Source organism: Argiope bruennichi, chromosome 10 (genome assembly GCF_947563725.1).
Source record: "Argiope bruennichi chromosome 10, qqArgBrue1.1, whole genome shotgun sequence".
Classification (NCBI taxonomy): Eukaryota; Metazoa; Arthropoda; class Arachnida; order Araneae; family Araneidae; genus Argiope; species Argiope bruennichi.
Genome location: NC_079160.1, coordinates 72,122,848 through 72,140,244, shown reverse-complemented (window position 1 = coordinate 72,140,244; position 17,397 = coordinate 72,122,848). Strand labels below are relative to the sequence as shown.

The 17,397-nt window shown below is 25.9% G+C and overlaps 1 protein-coding gene across 4 annotated transcripts in view; it reads right to left on the bottom strand.

Annotated features, from left to right (window-relative positions):
• Positions 1-9,648: 9,648 nt before the first annotated feature.
• Positions 9,649-17,397, bottom strand: part of LOC129988531 (tyrosine-protein kinase SYK-like) — a 29,925-nt gene continuing 22,176 nt past the window's right edge. For 3 of the 4 annotated variants that reach the window (XM_056096778.1, XM_056096775.1, XM_056096776.1), the window contains 6 exons: positions 16,652-16,718; positions 15,782-15,863; positions 14,490-14,679; positions 12,299-12,439; positions 10,922-11,034; positions 9,649-10,258 (listed from right to left, as the gene is read on the bottom strand). In XM_056096778.1, coding sequence (XP_055952753.1) covers positions 10,189-10,258; positions 10,922-11,034; positions 12,299-12,439; positions 14,490-14,679; positions 15,782-15,863; positions 16,652-16,718 — 663 coding nt within the window. In that variant the 3' untranslated portion in view covers positions 9,649-10,188. Of the gene's footprint in view, positions 10,259-10,917; positions 11,035-12,298; positions 12,440-14,489; positions 14,680-15,781; positions 15,864-16,651; positions 16,719-17,397 lie in introns of those variants that run through there. The other variant, XM_056096777.1, reaches the window with a different exon arrangement.

The following is a 17,397-nucleotide window of genomic DNA, read 5'->3' as shown; positions in this document are numbered from 1 at the left end:
TCAATACCGACTAAAAAAACTTTTGCCCATATTTTTGCTTCATTCAGAAAAAGAAAATTTCACAATATGCAAGTGTCTATACTATCAATGCTCAAGAATGCTCTACATAGTTAACTATACTAAATGCCATAGTAAATCTCGTAATTATATATTTTTTTTCTTAAAAATTTTGGCAAAGATGCCAATACTTTACAGTACGGAAATTATAAATTCGAAAAAGAAAGAAAAAAAAAATCAAAAATTCTGACTATCAATTGAGACTACAATTCCCCATATTTAAAGAACAATGGAATAAAGTGAATAAAGAAAATTATACATGAAAGATTGAAATTGAATTAAACTATGAAAGAAATTGTTGAAATCCATTCATAAACTACTTTTAAAATTTACTCATTTCATATTTTGAGACAAACAATTTAAATAAAATTTTATACGGATGATCAACATAAAATTAAAGGAATCAGTTTTTTAACCCATTTTAAATACAAAACATTTTCTGGAATTTACCATTTTTAAAATTTTTTTTTTTTTTTGAACATTGGTAAAAGCAATTTTACCCTTTACAAAAGTAAAGTAGAACATTCTAATAACATTAGGATGAAAAAATATGCTTACCAATATTTGAAAAGCATTTAAGCATTTAAAATAGCTTTGATTCATATTTTCTATTCTGCATTAATATATTTTCATTAAATAGATTAGTAAATAAACATATTTTTATATTTTCTTCCGTATTCGTATTCGGAAAAAAAGAAAAGCTTTTGAAAAGTAGGGAAAATTATGACTGTTGCCATTCTATAAAATATAAAAGAACAACAAGCAATAAATTGCGACATAAAACAGACGATAATTTTTCTCGGGCAGACGATAGTTTCGGATGCCAAGATTAATCCAGGCCTCATATAATGGAAAATTCTGTAATAAGAATAATAACATCCTACAAAGTAAATTCACCTGGATATTCATCTTTAATATTCTTTTTTATGTATGAATTGTAACGGAAAAAAATGCATATCTATAAATAATAAAGTTCTTTTTTTTATTATTTGAAGGAAAAAAAACTATGGCAAGCATTAAGATATTTTTGCAAGAATATTTTTAAATGAACTTTAAAAAAAAATGATGGCAGCAATCGAATGGGTAAGAAATTTCAAACCAAAATGAATGTAAAGGGTTTCAGTAAATTTTATCTTTAAATAATTTAATTTGAAAAAAATATCATTAATTTATTAGAAATATTAATTTGTATAAGGCAACGCATCCGGCACAAAACTTTTCTAATACACATGTAATTAAAAAAAGTTATGAAATTTGAACATTGTAGCATGATAATATTTTAAGCTTTATTCATCGATCTTAATTTTATTTTTAAAATTTACTCTTAACTGTATAGTAACGATAACGAGATCGTAAAATATGTATTTAACATCGTAGCAATGGATGAGTCTTGAGATGGAATAATCAAACTAATAAATGTTAAATTATGCATGAAAATGTTTTTAGAGTCTTACTTAAATTAGAGAAGAAACTGCAGTGGAATAAAATCTACACTCTGAAAAGTTGTGTCTGTGTATGTGCTCGCGCGTATGTGTGTATGTGTATATTTTAAGTTTTAAAGGGAAATAAAATAATTTTTCTTTGATAATAAGTTTCAAATTATTGAGAAAGAATTAGAAAACTTCGATTAATCTTAATTTAAAAAATCTAATTACAGTTTAAAAAAATCTTTTCTTAGTGAGCGCATACTAATTAGAGGAGAAACTGGCCGTCAATTTTAGGAACTCTAGGTATCGCAATTTATTCAGAAGAGCATGTTGCAATCTAACAATATTATGCCAATTTATAGATATTATCGTGTTAAAAAATTATTTCAACAAAATTTGCTTTAAATTAGAATTTTTAAGCATTTGTAATTAAAAAATGTTTTATCATTCTCTATATTAACATTACTAACAATAACCCAAAAACATTGCCAATTAATTCTTGTTGGAATTTACGAGCAAAGAAATATTCAAGGTCCGCTCCTCTCTCCTCAACTTTCAAAACTAGGTGTGTGTGTGTGTTTTTATTGGTTTTTATTTCATCTCCATACAGGGTGTCTCAAAAACCTTGCCCGCGGCTTTTATTCCTTAAATATTGATCATAGACATATACTGTAACTTACAAAGTTGTGTAAAAAAAGGTGTAAAACATTATGAAATCGATAAAAATTTTCAGGGGATTAAACTTAAAAAAGTACAAAATTTAAATTTTTACACGGAACCCGTACAAAAAAAATCCCAGTGAGTGAAATGTGCCCCATCCTCTTATAATGTCATGTACAAAATTTCAGCAATTTATCACAAAAAGTCTCAGAGATATGAAACTACATAAATGCTGACTTAAACCACTTTTCGATGCCTGGATATGAGTTCGCAAAGAGGAAAAATCATGTCGGATATTTGTGTTTTAGGGGTCGTACACAAATTAACAAAGAAAGTAATGATTGAATAAATAAATAATAATTTTGTTATTTATTGGTTCAAAAGTACTAAAAATCTGTAGAAATAATAACTTAAAGGAAAGATTTCATAAGAAAAAATTACTTAAAGGTAAGATTACATAAGTTTTCTTGACAAGTTCATTGACTGTGCTATTTTTAAGCTATATTCTGTAATTCATGATATAAAATTTTAAAGTATTTTTCAGGAAGCATAGTTTTTAAAATTTGTATTTAAAACTAAAGATATAAAGCATATTTTATTTCCTTATAATGCATTCCTGCGTCGCGTCGTCTGCGCTGAAACTGTAAACATTTGCATTTTAATTTGTGATTGACCCTTCACCAACTTTGTTTTAATATATCTTTGAGAGTTTTCATGATAAAATTCTGAAATTTTGTATAACCTTATTAGAGGATGGGGTAAATTTTACTCACTGGAAATTTTTTTGTACGGGGTCCGAATAAAAATTTAACTTTTGTATTTTTTAAAGTTTAATCCCCTGAAAATTTTAATCGATTTCATAAAATTTTGCACCTTTTTTTGTTACGAAACTTTGTAATTTACAGTATATGTCTGTGATCAATATTTAAGGAATAAAAGCCGCGGTCAAGGTTTTTGAGACACCCTGTATAAACGTTTTTCAAGTAACTAATATTATTACAAATTCATAACGTTTAACTTTCAACAGAATTGGTGTCATTTATCTCATATGTGGAAAAAAAATTAATTTAAAAATGATTTTAAGAAAAATAGTAAGAAAAATTTACAAATCTTTAAATATATAATATATAGTATAAATATTTTCAATCAAAGCTTGTCACGGCTGTTGACATGTAAATCAGACATTCAAATACAAAACAATCTGGACTGCATTTACTTGCAAGCGAATTTGTAAACATAAAAAAAAAAAGAATGCTTCGAATTTAAATGACAGCTGATTATAATTTGAAAAAGTAATTGAACGAAAAAACTAGAGCTTGTAAACTAAACCAAAGTAAAATTAAATTAAACTCTAAAAAATAAATAATTAAAAAATATAATAATAACTAATAAAATAATTACATTAAATGTTATAACTATTATTAATTACATTAAATAATATATATATTATAACGAGAGTTATAAATATTATAACTCCCGAAAATATCATTTCATAAAAACGAATTTCAAGCTTCTTCAATATTTAAAAAACTTCTTTCTAATAATAACAATTTAATATGCTTGCAAACTTTTCCTAGATTTTGTCAATTTTTTAAAAAAAAAGTTTTTTTGCTATACTTCCAACAATAGATTACATTATTACCCTAAAATTCAAATCATTTTCACTGTTTCGTTAAATATTTAATCGCATGACTTTTTCCCATTGTTGAAAGCAAAGGAAAGATTCTGATTAATATCAAAAAAGTTTACAAAACGATAAACATAATTATAATACCTCAAATGAAGATAGATGAACCATTTTAAAAAGAACGTTTATGTTTTAAATAGCAATATGATATAATGAGACTGATTTCCATTAGAAAGTTTTATTAACACAATAGACAGAAAATAAGAAAAATGATTAAAATAACACTGCTTTAATGTTTAACAATTAGTGGAGTTACGGATATGAAGTTATATCAAAATGGTTTTTCCTGAATTAAATATAATTGATATAGCGAGCGACACAGCTGGTTGTCAGATGTCTAACACAGCAGTATCTTTTTAAGTCTCATGCGTGTTTTGTTGATTGTGCAGAAGAGACTTCTTGATGAAGTGGTGTCGTAAAGCATCATAATGCATCAAAAATTATTTCTATTGCACATCATTTTCTTATTTCTTAAAATACATAGATACAAAGAAGAATCTTTCTTCCTTAGTTTATTCCAATGGAAGAAAATCATGCTATTAATATTAGTTAAAACACTGAGAACAGTTTTAATTTCCCTGCCAAGTTCAGAAAAAAAAATCATTTAGTTATTTATTCGCTTAAATTGGCCTTATTAAAAGGAAATTTTTTCAAATTTTAAAACGGTGTGAATATTATTTTTTACATAATAATATTTTTGGAAGTTAGAGTTGAAAAATAACCTCAATTTTAAATTAATCAAAATTCAATTTAAAATTATAAAAACCGTTCACATACGCATACTTGCAAGTAACATATACATGCCACATTTTGATGCTTTTAAATCAAACCATCTGCTCTGTAGAGTGATAACACACAGACATTTAAAGATTCTCTTTTTTTATTAACCGCTTTTGGCGACCAGTTGCTTCGCCGAGAATACAGGTTCCGTTTAATCCCATTAAATGTTTTGCTCTTAGCTTGATTTTCATAATTCAGTCTACACAGTATTTTTAAGCTTCAAATTGTGATAGACATTAAGGCCATGTTATTTTAAAAGCCTTACACCTGTTTCGTTTCATGTACTCAAGGACCATTTCGCTCACATCTCATGACACACTTTATGGTACCATTAAAAACTTAAGTGTCTTGGTACTATCTCACATTGTATGTTATCATTTTTCAGGAAAGTAATTTCAATTTCTCATTTTTCATAACTTGAACAAAGGAAGAAAATCATGCAATTAAAATACTAACTAAAGCAATGAAAATTATTTAATTCCATTAAAAATAGAAAATTCATTGTTTAAAATTATGGAAAAATATTTTTTAAAAAATGGTCAAAATTCAGGAAAAAATTACACTTTAATTGAATCAATAAACAACATTTTTAAATGATGCATGAATAGGTTTTTCGCAGTAATATACTTGAGAGTTATCGTAGAAAAGTAAAATTCAAATTAAAAATTCAGAAATCATTTCGAGTTGTACATTTCCATCCTCCAAAGTATATATGTCAAATCGATATCTCAAGGCCAAACGGTCTATCTTTAGAGCGCTATACACACATATTCTCTTTTATTATTAGTAAAAATAAGGACAGAGAAATTAAAAGAGAATGATAACCTTAATAATAATAAGATAAGTGTTTTAAGTACTCTGGCAGAATCTGTTAAAAGGTAGAAAATTTACAGAAATATTACGCATTCAAAAAAAGAAACAGGAAAATCGTGGGATATGGAATTATTTATATTTTTTAAATCAATGTTGGCAAAGAAAAATGTCAATAGACATTAGTATATTAAGGTTTTTAAAACTAAATAATAACTACTTAACCTAATATTAAATGGTTCATAAAAATGGCATTAAAATAAGAAATTTCAAAAGTAAATAAAAAAAAGATAGATGAAAGCAACTCTTTCGAACAACTGAAGACGTGACAAATCTTAATGGGATGTATTGTTCTTGCTTAATCCTTTTAAGATCTGCTCTGGTTAGAAAATTTTGCCGTTAGCAAGATCGGCATAAAAAAAATCAGTTAATCTTTCATTTGTTCGGTATTAAATTTAAAAGAAACTGCCAACAACGAATAAAATCAAAATGATTTAAAAGAAATTGAAAAAATGCAAACTGTTCAGAAAAATCGATTTTTTTTTTCATGTTAAATAAAAATATCTTTTGTGTACATAACATTATCCCACAAACTATAATAATTTTATTTTGTATATTGACCATTAATCTCCGAGACTGATTGATCAATTAAGAAGAAATAATTTTTCCAGCTAATTTTCTTTAAATTCATACATTAACATAGGGAGAAATTCTTTTTCTTTCCACATTTCATTTTTTTTATTATTATTTCTTTGACAAAATAAAAATAAAAATAAGGGCATTGCAAACGCCAAAAAATTCAATTTCGAGATTTTGATGCATTTCCAAAATTAAACGTCTCTGAGTGAAAAAAACAAATGTTTGAAATTATACCGATTATCTGTTTGCGAACATGATATATAAACATCGGTGGTGGTCTTCCCGAAACTTTCTTGCATAATTAATCATATGTTATTGGCGAAATGTAGCAACGAAATATTTTATTAACGTTCGATCTTCGACGATTTTTTTGACATTTAATCGCTGGGATGCGATTAATACACAAATACCAGAAAACCAAATATGCATTTTGAACAGCATTTCCCCGGCCGATTGAATGCACAATTTGTCACAGAAATACAACATACGAAATTGCATTTTTATCTGCTTGTAATAGCGCAGACCAAAAGACGATCAACTCCTTGAAGAACTTGGTTCCAAATTTAACATATATCTATTCCTTAGAGGCTAAATCTGTACACCAAATTTTATCCATCTAAATCTCTTCGTTTTGTAATTATCGTGTTAACTTGTGATAGACTTTTTTAGAATGGATTTTATTTAAAACTTGATAGAAATCTACAAATATGGTGTAAAGATCACAAATCAAATTTCGTGTGTCTAGCTCAAAACGCTTCCGATTTATCGTATTCCCAGACAGACCAACAAACATAATTCCAAAAATAAGTTTTTTTTTTTTTTTTTTTTTTTTCCCCAAAGACACGTGAAACGAACTGATCTCGCAAAATCTCGCGTTCGCATTTTTTAAAAATTGCAGTGGTTTCTCTTTGTATAAAAGACAGTAAAAAAAAAAAAAAAAAATCGTTCAGTAAGCTGGAAGGCATAAGTAGATTCCTTTACATCTGAGTTACTATCTGGCAACATAAATTGTTGATGTTAGAGACAATCAAAATTAGGGTTTGAAAATCACTTTTCAGCCCCTAACTTCCAAGATATTGCAGTTATAGAAAAACTTTAAATACAAAAGCTTAATGAAGTGCTAATTTGATTTATTTTTCTATCTATAATACATCTAATAAGATGGTTCGGTAAAATTAGAAAGCAGGTGCGAGCCAAGGGTGATGCTCATGAGTGATGGCAGTGAATGTTTTAACAACAAATTCATAAATTCGGGGAATAAAATATATGAAGTTGTTAAGATAATTTGTTCTAAATTTGTAGAATTGATTCTGAAATTATTTGTATAATAAAATAAAATGGACACATTTTTAATACACAATTTGAGAGTTAAAATACTAACATTGCAAGGATCTCATCCTCTAATATGCCCAAGATATAAACAAGTGTTTCAATTAGATAATCCTTCAATTGAATTTAAAAGACAAAATAGTTGATTAACACAAAATTTGTAATTAGTCAAAAAGAATACATGTGTGATGGTTAACAATGCAACTTAACTGGCAAAAAATTAGTTCTTTTCTACAATGGGAAAATATCACATTAAAGTGTCCAAACTTTTTCAAAGAAAGTTTATATACAATATATTGAAAGTATAGGCTCTTAGAATTACATTATTATTTTCAGTCACAAGGGAAGCCTGAGTTAATCACATCACAATTGATATATACATGATTTTTAAATCTTGGAAAATAAAATTATTCAGAAAAAATTATTTTAGGTATTTTGTATCTCCATGCACGGTGCATTACGAGATCTTTCTGCTAATAATTAGTCAATTCAGATTTACATGTTAAAAATTATTAACTCAATATAATAATGATTTATTTAAGCTTTATTTCTTTTTATTTTAGTATTATGTAAAAAATATACTTATTTTAATAAATCTAATTTTTAATCTGTACAATATGGAAAAATGTTTAAAGTAGTAAAACTTTCACAAAATTAGTCAAAATGATTAGTTAATGATTTCCTTTCTTACTACTAAGAACATTTAATCATTATGATGGATTTAAAAAAAGATAAATTTTAAAAAAATATTAATTAATATTTAAAAAAAAGATATAATATTTCTAACAAAAATATTTAAAACTGTTATTTTACAGGAAAAGTCACATGAAATATAACAATTTAAAAATAAATATTACAATTTATAGTAAATAAGAAATCAATTATAATGCATTCAGTATTGATTTTAATAATATATGTATTTTTATAAATTTATTTGGCATTTAATATAAAACATTTTTTAAATGGTCTGCTTGTAGCCTCCTGTCATCCAACAAGACGAGTTGGTCATCTACAACTAATAGGGTAAAAGCGACACTGCAAAATGACTCAGGGCAGTACAAAATTATTAAATATTAATTGCATGAAACATTTCTTTTAACTTTTTAAATCTTTGTTGCAATTAATAAATTGTTTGTTGCAACAAAAATGTATGAATGTAAATTATGAAATAAGTAAGAATATAAATTATGCTTTGCTTGTTTGCTCTTGACTCTTGTGGGTTTGGATCACTCAGTCATTTAAAATGTTTTATGTACTCTATATATGTGAATAATTTAGCCAAGGTAAAGAATTGTATAATGTTACAAATCAGACAGATAAGAGGTATAAGCATTCTGTAATCTATAATGTCATGTACAGCATATTTAGAGTAATCTAGAAGAAAAAAAAAAAAACATAATTCTGTATATTAAAATGCAAAGCAGCAAAAAAATTAGCTATGAACTACAAAATCAGTAAATGAATTTCAAATGTCTAAAAATTCAATAAAATGTTAGTGAATGTCAATGAAATGTAAGTTATCAACATTTATTTTTATATTAAAATGTTCATTAAATTTTGGTCATTTACATAAAGCACTCCTTTGTTTAATTTTATAACCATTATATGTTCCAATTCAATCTGCAGCAATGATTTTTTTTATAGCAGTAACAATTACTTAAGTATTGTATATATAAGACGGCAGCAATTTCTTTGTAATCACCTAAATACAATACTTTAATTATGATCGTCCTGTTATTTTTTTTCTGTATGAAAAAAATAATAAATTTTTGTCAGAGAAAAAGTTAGATAAAACATGCAATAAAGCAATATTAATAAATGTGGATTTTTTTAATACTTCATTATTTTGAATATTTTGATGATAAATTAAATGACTTATAATAATTGTATATCAATAGTTTTCATATATAATTATAATAAAAAAATAATGCTATGTAGTATAAATATAATTATTTGGCAAAAAATAATACAATCAGTTCATAATAAGTCATCATTTAATTAATACATTAAATATCAGTTTTCAGGCACATATAATTTAAAAAGTGATTTAACCTGATTTTCGCAATAAACTTTAATAATGATCAAATTAAGAAATAATTTAACAATATCCAGTTGTATATCCATGAATTTTTTTTTCAAAATTTCAAATAATCATTCAATTTTCCTCCATTCATACAGTATGACGAAAAAAAAAATCCTATTTTATGAGTTAAAATGAAGAATCACTACAAATAAGCAACAAAAACAAAACCAAATATAAAGCGTTTGGTCACTTTTATTCCTTGAATAAAAAAACACAGATGTATATAATGAAATAATTGAAAATATTTTTTTTTAGAATTAACACCATATTTTTGTTGTTGTTGTCCAAGAACAGACACAGAAGGTAAAAAATGGCTGTTCCTAAAATGACTAGAGCATCAATGCGTTCCAATGGCATTACTCAAAGCAGCAATGGGCAGACATGTCCCAGACATTAATTCATTTATCTGTACAATCATTGTAACAAATGACATTTTTTTGTTTGTTTACAAATTTCAGTCCACGCAGAATGTAAAACTGTACAAACCACAAAAATAGTGTTAGGACTACGGTGACATTGCACAAGTGTAGTAAAATGAATGCAGCATCCACTGGAATGTCCACAGAAAGAACAGTTGTCCATAATGGAATGAGAATGATTTTTCCTGAGAGCAAGATATAGAAAATTGATTTTTATGTCTTCTGTCACTGGACATGAAAGATGATGAAATCCATTCTGCATTTCAAGATGAGATGAATCGACCATGCAAGTGCACTTTATGAGTTGGGTCCAATGCAATTCCTCAGCATTTCATAAATCTCGGAAAAAGATGGCCGGTCTTCCGCTCTAAACAGTAAAAAAAAAAAAAAAAATCATGTTTAAAAAAATGCTTTAAATGTATAAATAAAGTATATAAATTTTTAAAATACCAACAAATATTTTTATACTTAATTACTTGAATACTCGGTTTTCACTACATTCTAATAAGATATATTTCCATTTTGATCCAAGATTCCACACAATACTTGAGATATTTATGTATTTCACAATAATTTTTGTACCAAAATTAAGTATCTTTGAATTTATAAATTTTAAGACATAAGCTTAGAAATATAATCACTAAATATATGTATTGCAAATGATCAAACTAATTCATTGTCCCTTTGATCTCACAAAAGAATATTATTTAACAATATACAAATGTCAGCTCAATTGTATTGTTGCATTTGCATTTTCCATATTATGAGCATTCATTAAAAATCTTCAGGAATTCTAGAATAAATTCAAAACTTACAGAAAAATTTTCCATTTTAATAATCTGTTTTAAAAATGAAATAGGTAATTAATATAAAGGTGATAACAAATGTTGCAATGTAAAACTAAATATCTAAATTTCAGATAGAAATATTTTGCTAAAAAATTTATTTATAACAAAAACTTTCAGATAACAGTAATAAAATAAGTGACATACTCATAGTAATAAACATTTTTAAAAAAGTATTGACTTACTTGTATAGCCAACACTTCCTCATGACACTATACACATTATCTGGACAGGCTTCCGGTTTTGACAACCGTTCATTACGCTCAAACATTCTCAAAATATCTCTCCCAATCATTCCCTTAAAAGACACATAAAAATATTAAAGTAACTGAAAATATGTTGATTAATAAAATGGAGTAGCACATAAAACAATACAATACGTAGAAATATAGTAAATTTTACCTTTTTTTATGTACAGTTCTTATTATTAAAATAAATATCTCTGAATTAATTTTTATAATCAATTTATAAAAATAATTCAATAATTTACTTTTATTCCAATCATTGTATTTTTTTTACACTGATATAAAATAAAATATAGAACATTAATTTGCAAATAAATATATCAATACTAAAGCTCCCCCTCCCCCAATATTGTGGATATCAACTTTTATTGCTCACTTTCAGATTATTTTGAAGTAAAACCAAAAGATTTCTTTCCCCGAAAAAGAAAACAGAAGAATATCTTCTCTCTTTTCAAATCATTAGAAAATAAGAATTGTAATGCTATCAATTATTGTCTAGTTTCGTCAACAATAAACCTATCCATCAATCATGTCATTATATAAAAAGATGGAATGATACTACATACAAGGTATTTGCATATCTCTTGTGTATTATTCAGATTTCTTCATGACTATATAACAGATGATTAGATGCATAAATGGCAGGGTAGTAAAATCCTAATCATTTACTGATACAGATGTACTAGTTCACAAGTAAAACTAAAATTTACCAATAGAGCATCTGAATTGCTCTTAAATAAGGATTACAGGAAGCACTTTTTTTAATTTTTTGTTAAATGATTTAAAATTAAATATTGCTTATTTCCTGCATGCCAAATTTCAATTCTTTTTGGTCCTTTCCTTTTTTGGAGAGAGGTGCAATACTATTAACATGACATTCACACTGTCTGCTTTTTCACTCTCCCAAAAAGTTTTTCCAGGGAGACTAACTGTTGCTTACACTTTTTTTAAGCTTTTTCCTGAATCAAACAATTTTCAATGTCCATTTACATGCAACACTTGAAAATAAATATAATTGTTTATTAATGTAAATGTTTTAAGAAATAAGTGACCATTTACTGCACTCTGCTACAGAAATGAGGGAAAGAAAAGAGAAATTAAATTTTAATTTCTTAAAAAATGATTAGAATAAGTAAAATCCTGATTCAGCAATAAATTATTTTCCAATTAAAATAAAGTATTCAATGATGATACACTACATTCCCTACTTCCTTTCAGAAATATCATGTAGTTAATTATATTATACTATAAAAATTACATAACAAATGAAATGCTACTTGAGAAGATTTTAAAAGCAATGTCATATTTTACACTCACTTGATAAGGTTTCTCTCCATAGGACAAAGCTTCCCAAAGAGTAACACCAAAGCTCCAGACATCAGATTTGCTACTGAATTTGAAATAATAAATGCATTCAGGAGCATACCATTTTAAGGGCCATTTTCCTGCTGTTTCAGCCTGAAAGCATCCATTCATCATTATTAAATGCAAAACATTACCTAAAGCACCACATATCTTGAAATATCAATTAAATGTTACAGAATATACTTTTGTGTCAGAAATGCGCTTATATATTCAAAAGTAGATTTAGGAATAAAAAATGTCCAGCATTTCAAATACATTATTCCAAGCAAAATCTTTAAAAGCAATAATAATAAAAGACTGTCAAAATTTGCATCTCTTTTTTATATAATTACATAAATATACAAACTAACATGAGGTGCTTGTATCTCATTAAAATTAGTATAGAAGCAGATGCTCCTGCTGAAATCTTGAATTTCTCATAAAATGAATATTCAGTGAGAATTAAACAAATTTCAATATGAAGTGATCAATAGGGTTCTACAGTTAACAAGCAAAATTTAAGATTGTTTCTTATTTATTGTTAAGTGTATTAATAGGAAGATGTTTAAGCATTGTTAACATTTATTGAAAAAGTAAAACTATTAACTGAACAGAACTGACAATATGGACAGACAAAAGGCATTACAGCAGTACTTAAAAACCAGTTCCATACACAGAATTTACTATTAATGAAATTTGGTAGCCATAAATCCATTTCAGTGCTTTCAATCTGAGCAGTTTGTTAACATCAACACAATCGATCATAAACACTAGATTCTAGATGACTGGATGCAGCAGCATGGTCAAGTGAATCACATTTCTAACAGTTGATGATCAAGGTTTTGTACAGAGCAAATTCCATGAAGATATGGATTAATATTTGTCAACAAAGCATTGTACAACATATAGGATGGTTTAATTAAAGTTCCAGGTGTATTTTCTTGTTGTGCATTGGATCTTTGTCTAAATAAATTACCCATACATACGAACATGGGCTTCTATAGCCCTTTATGGATTTCATCGACCCAAAAAGCAGAATGATAATATTCCACATCACTGCGCCTCTGTTCTTTTGCAAATGGATTTATGATCTTTCTGAACAACAATTCTGATCTTATATAACACAGATTGCAAAATATGAATGGTGTGGAGCATATCTGGCATATGATTGAAAAATCCATGCTTAAGGTTATTAATGCAGCCCAGTTAAACATCTATCTTACACTAACTAGTTGCATTAATAGTATGAGAAAAAGCTGCCTTAGATTAAACTGAAGGAGGCTGCACATCCAAGAAAAGAAACTATGATTTTTAACATTTCATTGTATATTATTTGTTTGATTTATTTCAGACATGAATTAAACAGCATCACTGGTAATATTAAAAATTATTCATAGAAAAATAAGATTTTTTTAAAAAAAAAATCTGAATTTTTAAAGCATAAAAAATTGTAAAATATGTTGTTTGAAAACAATTCATATTGGTAATTATTAATTAAAAAACATTGGCATTTTTTAAAGATTACCCTACAGAATTTACTATTTAAATCACCATTAGAGTATTAATTCTTTAATCATTCTAGAATTAAATCATTATTCCTAGATTACTATGCAATACATAGAAAATCCATATAATTACAAAATTATTTAGACACTCTAATCATTCTTAAATGAAAGTGACATGTCAAGAATATTAATATGTAACAAAAAAAAAAAACTTGTTTAGTATATTTTAATTTTAAAAAACTCCAAACAAAGTAAACTGCATGAATGCTTTAAAAGAAATATTTAATTTTATCTATTATGACCAAAATAAGATGAAACATCACATGCTTACACCACATCTTTGCATAAATTTCTCTTATTCAGACAAAGAAGCAATGTAAAAAGAAACAATACTGCAAAATTGAAAAGTCAAACATGTTCCAATGTTTAAAAAGTCAACATATATTCCCAGACTCTTAAATAATTTTCAACAGACATTTACTATCTATTAGCTTAAATGCGAGTTCAAAGTTGTCTTTTTGAAATTCTTTTATTTAATTTTATTTCATAATTATCTTCTAGTGTTTTTATATAATTTTAAAGGAAATTTATTTAAACACATGCTTAAATTAAACTGGTGTAAGCACATTGTTATGCTTCAGGAAATAACTTGGACTTACTCTGTAGTATTCTTTTCCCAAGCCCAAAGCTCTAGACATCCCAAAGTCACTAATTTTTACAAAACTTTCATTAACCAGAAGCACATTTCGAGCAGCAAGATCTCTATGAACAAATTGCTTGCTCTCCAAATATTCCATTGCAGAAGCCACTTGCAACATGAGCACAAGAATTTCACAAGTACCGACCTCACTGAAAAGAAAATAAGAGGAAAATATAATTTATAGGTAATATAAATTACATAACAGTATTCAGAATATATAAACAGAAAAAGAAACAGCAGTTTTGATTTTCATTGCCATTCTTTAATTGATATGAAACTTTTTGGCACTAACATAATTATCCATCTGGAACTTTATTATCATTTGATCTTATTGGTTTGTTTACTAAAACAAAATCTCAAAGATTTTTTTTTATAATTTATTGTTATTACTCATATAACCAACAATGTACAGAAATAAAAATGAAAAAAAAAAATGTCAATAAATTACTGAACAAACTTTAAATATTCTTTCTTTAATACTATATATTACTAATATGGCAAAATATACACAAAAAATAAATACTACATGAAATAGCAACAATATCTAAGATATCATGCTTTGTATTATGAATTTACAGAAAGAATAGTTTATTAAATTTATCATCATATGAATACAATTTTTGCCCTTCATAATTTTTATTTCATACTACACTCATAAAATGTGCTACAAAATATTATAAACACCATTAGAAGTTTGTTATAGAAAAACAACTTTTAAAATTCATTTATAGACAGAATTTTTAATTATTTATATCCAGCCTCTTTTTATCAAAAAAATTATTTATTAGATACAACACTGAAAACAGTTTCAAAACAATCATGGTCAAATGTGGTGTCATAACAAATATCATGATTTCACTTCAACATTCATTCATGTTTTTTTCAAACATCACAGAGATAAAGATTCTAGCAGAATTATTTCTTAAAACACTCTCAGAAAAAAAATGTGTTACTTAAGAGTTTTTCTGTTGCACAAGAAATTTTGGAATTTATTAGAGACTCAAGGAAAAAGAAAAAAAAAAAAATTAACAAACCTGATAATTCTAATAACACTAAAATAATAAAAATTGGAAAGCCATGGGAAGTGTTTTAAAATTTAAAATGGAAATCAAAAATATGTTTAATAGAAAAATATGAAATTGTTTTTGAGAAGAATCATAAGAATACATCAAAGCAGGACAAATCAACATGGATAGAAAATTTTACCCACTGTTAACCAAAAATAACATTCAAAACTAAATTCACACAAACCTGTGAACTCTCAAATATTTGCTAAGAGGACCCAATGGAGCCAGTTCCATGACTAACATAAAAGCATTACTATCAGAGACACCTAAAAGAATAAAATTATTACTTTTTTTAGACAAGAAGTATTTACAAAAATTTAATACTTAGAATATAGCAGAAAAATATAAATAAAGAGGTTAACAAAAATGTCATGGTAATAAATATTTAATCAAAGCCAATAAATGATTGCACCAGTGTATATTTCTTTTTCTAACAATATATATTCATTTATTCACTGCACCTAGCAAAATAACCATATAATTTCCTTTAAACATATTATATTAATTTTCCAATCAAACAGTAAATAATGCAAAATAAACTATCTGCCTTAATGCAAAGTTTTTTTTTTTTAATGTTATGAATTACAATATCAAGCAATAAAATAGTTTTGGTAGAAAATTTGCTGACACAGGATCCGGAATATTCTCAAGACAGAAATAAATAAATAAAATTTTTAAAAGATAACTTTCTGCTCATTATTTACAATTATTTTATTGAAATCAATATAAAGGAAAAAGGGAAAAAATTGAATTAACCATATTGTGAATACAAGGATTATCATTAATTGTTAATTAATAACAATTGGTTAATTAAAGTTTAATTATTAACAATTAATCAATAAAATATTTAGTTATTTTAGGATTATTAGTAAAATGAAGGATATAGCCTATCAAAACTAAAAAAATATGATATCTTCATATCTTTCAACATTTACTTGTGGTTGGCTTTCTTATTTTCATGTACATTTTACTTTATTCACAAATTTGATGTGTGAATAACAAATTTTTTTAATGCATATTTATTCATGCCTTAAGCATCTTGATATATACATACCAATTAATCTCACTATATGTGGATGATCAAGAGCAATCATTGTTTGAGCTTCCTTCAAAATTTCACTCTAGAAATAAAATAAAATTAATTAGAAAGGATAAATATAGAAACAGTTCTCAACATAATAAATATTTAATTCAATTATTTTAAAATAGAAAGAGTTTCAACTTTAATTATGGCTCTACAGCTAATTTTCAACAGTAAAAAGATAGATAGATATTACCTTACAAGAAAATGCTTTAAATAAAGTACATGAATATATTTTATTTTGTTTTAGTCAATAAATGCACTACTGAAAAAATTACAAAATCTAGGACTTAACACAATTTCTGGTAAAAATTGGTTCTGGTTATTGCAATACTTGGTAAAATATTCTTCGCACATTAACATTTTAAGCAAAGAAGTTGTAGTCTTCTACAACCAAACCAATTCAATAACTGCTTTAAGAAAAATAATGAAAACAAACAAACAAACAAAATTGTTTCCCCTGAGGCAACTATTAATTGATCTAAATTAATGATATTTAAAGCTTCATAACTTAGTTAAATTAGGTTGTAGAATATTCAGGCTTTTTTTTTTTTTTTTTTTTTAATTTTAGTGAGCCAAGAATATTTTATTAAACATGACCAAACAATTACAAAAAAAATAAAATTTCGTATTTATCAATTATTATGATAATAAATAATTGATAAATATGAAAACATAAATAACATACTGGAGAGGGCAAAATGTATCCTAATAATAAT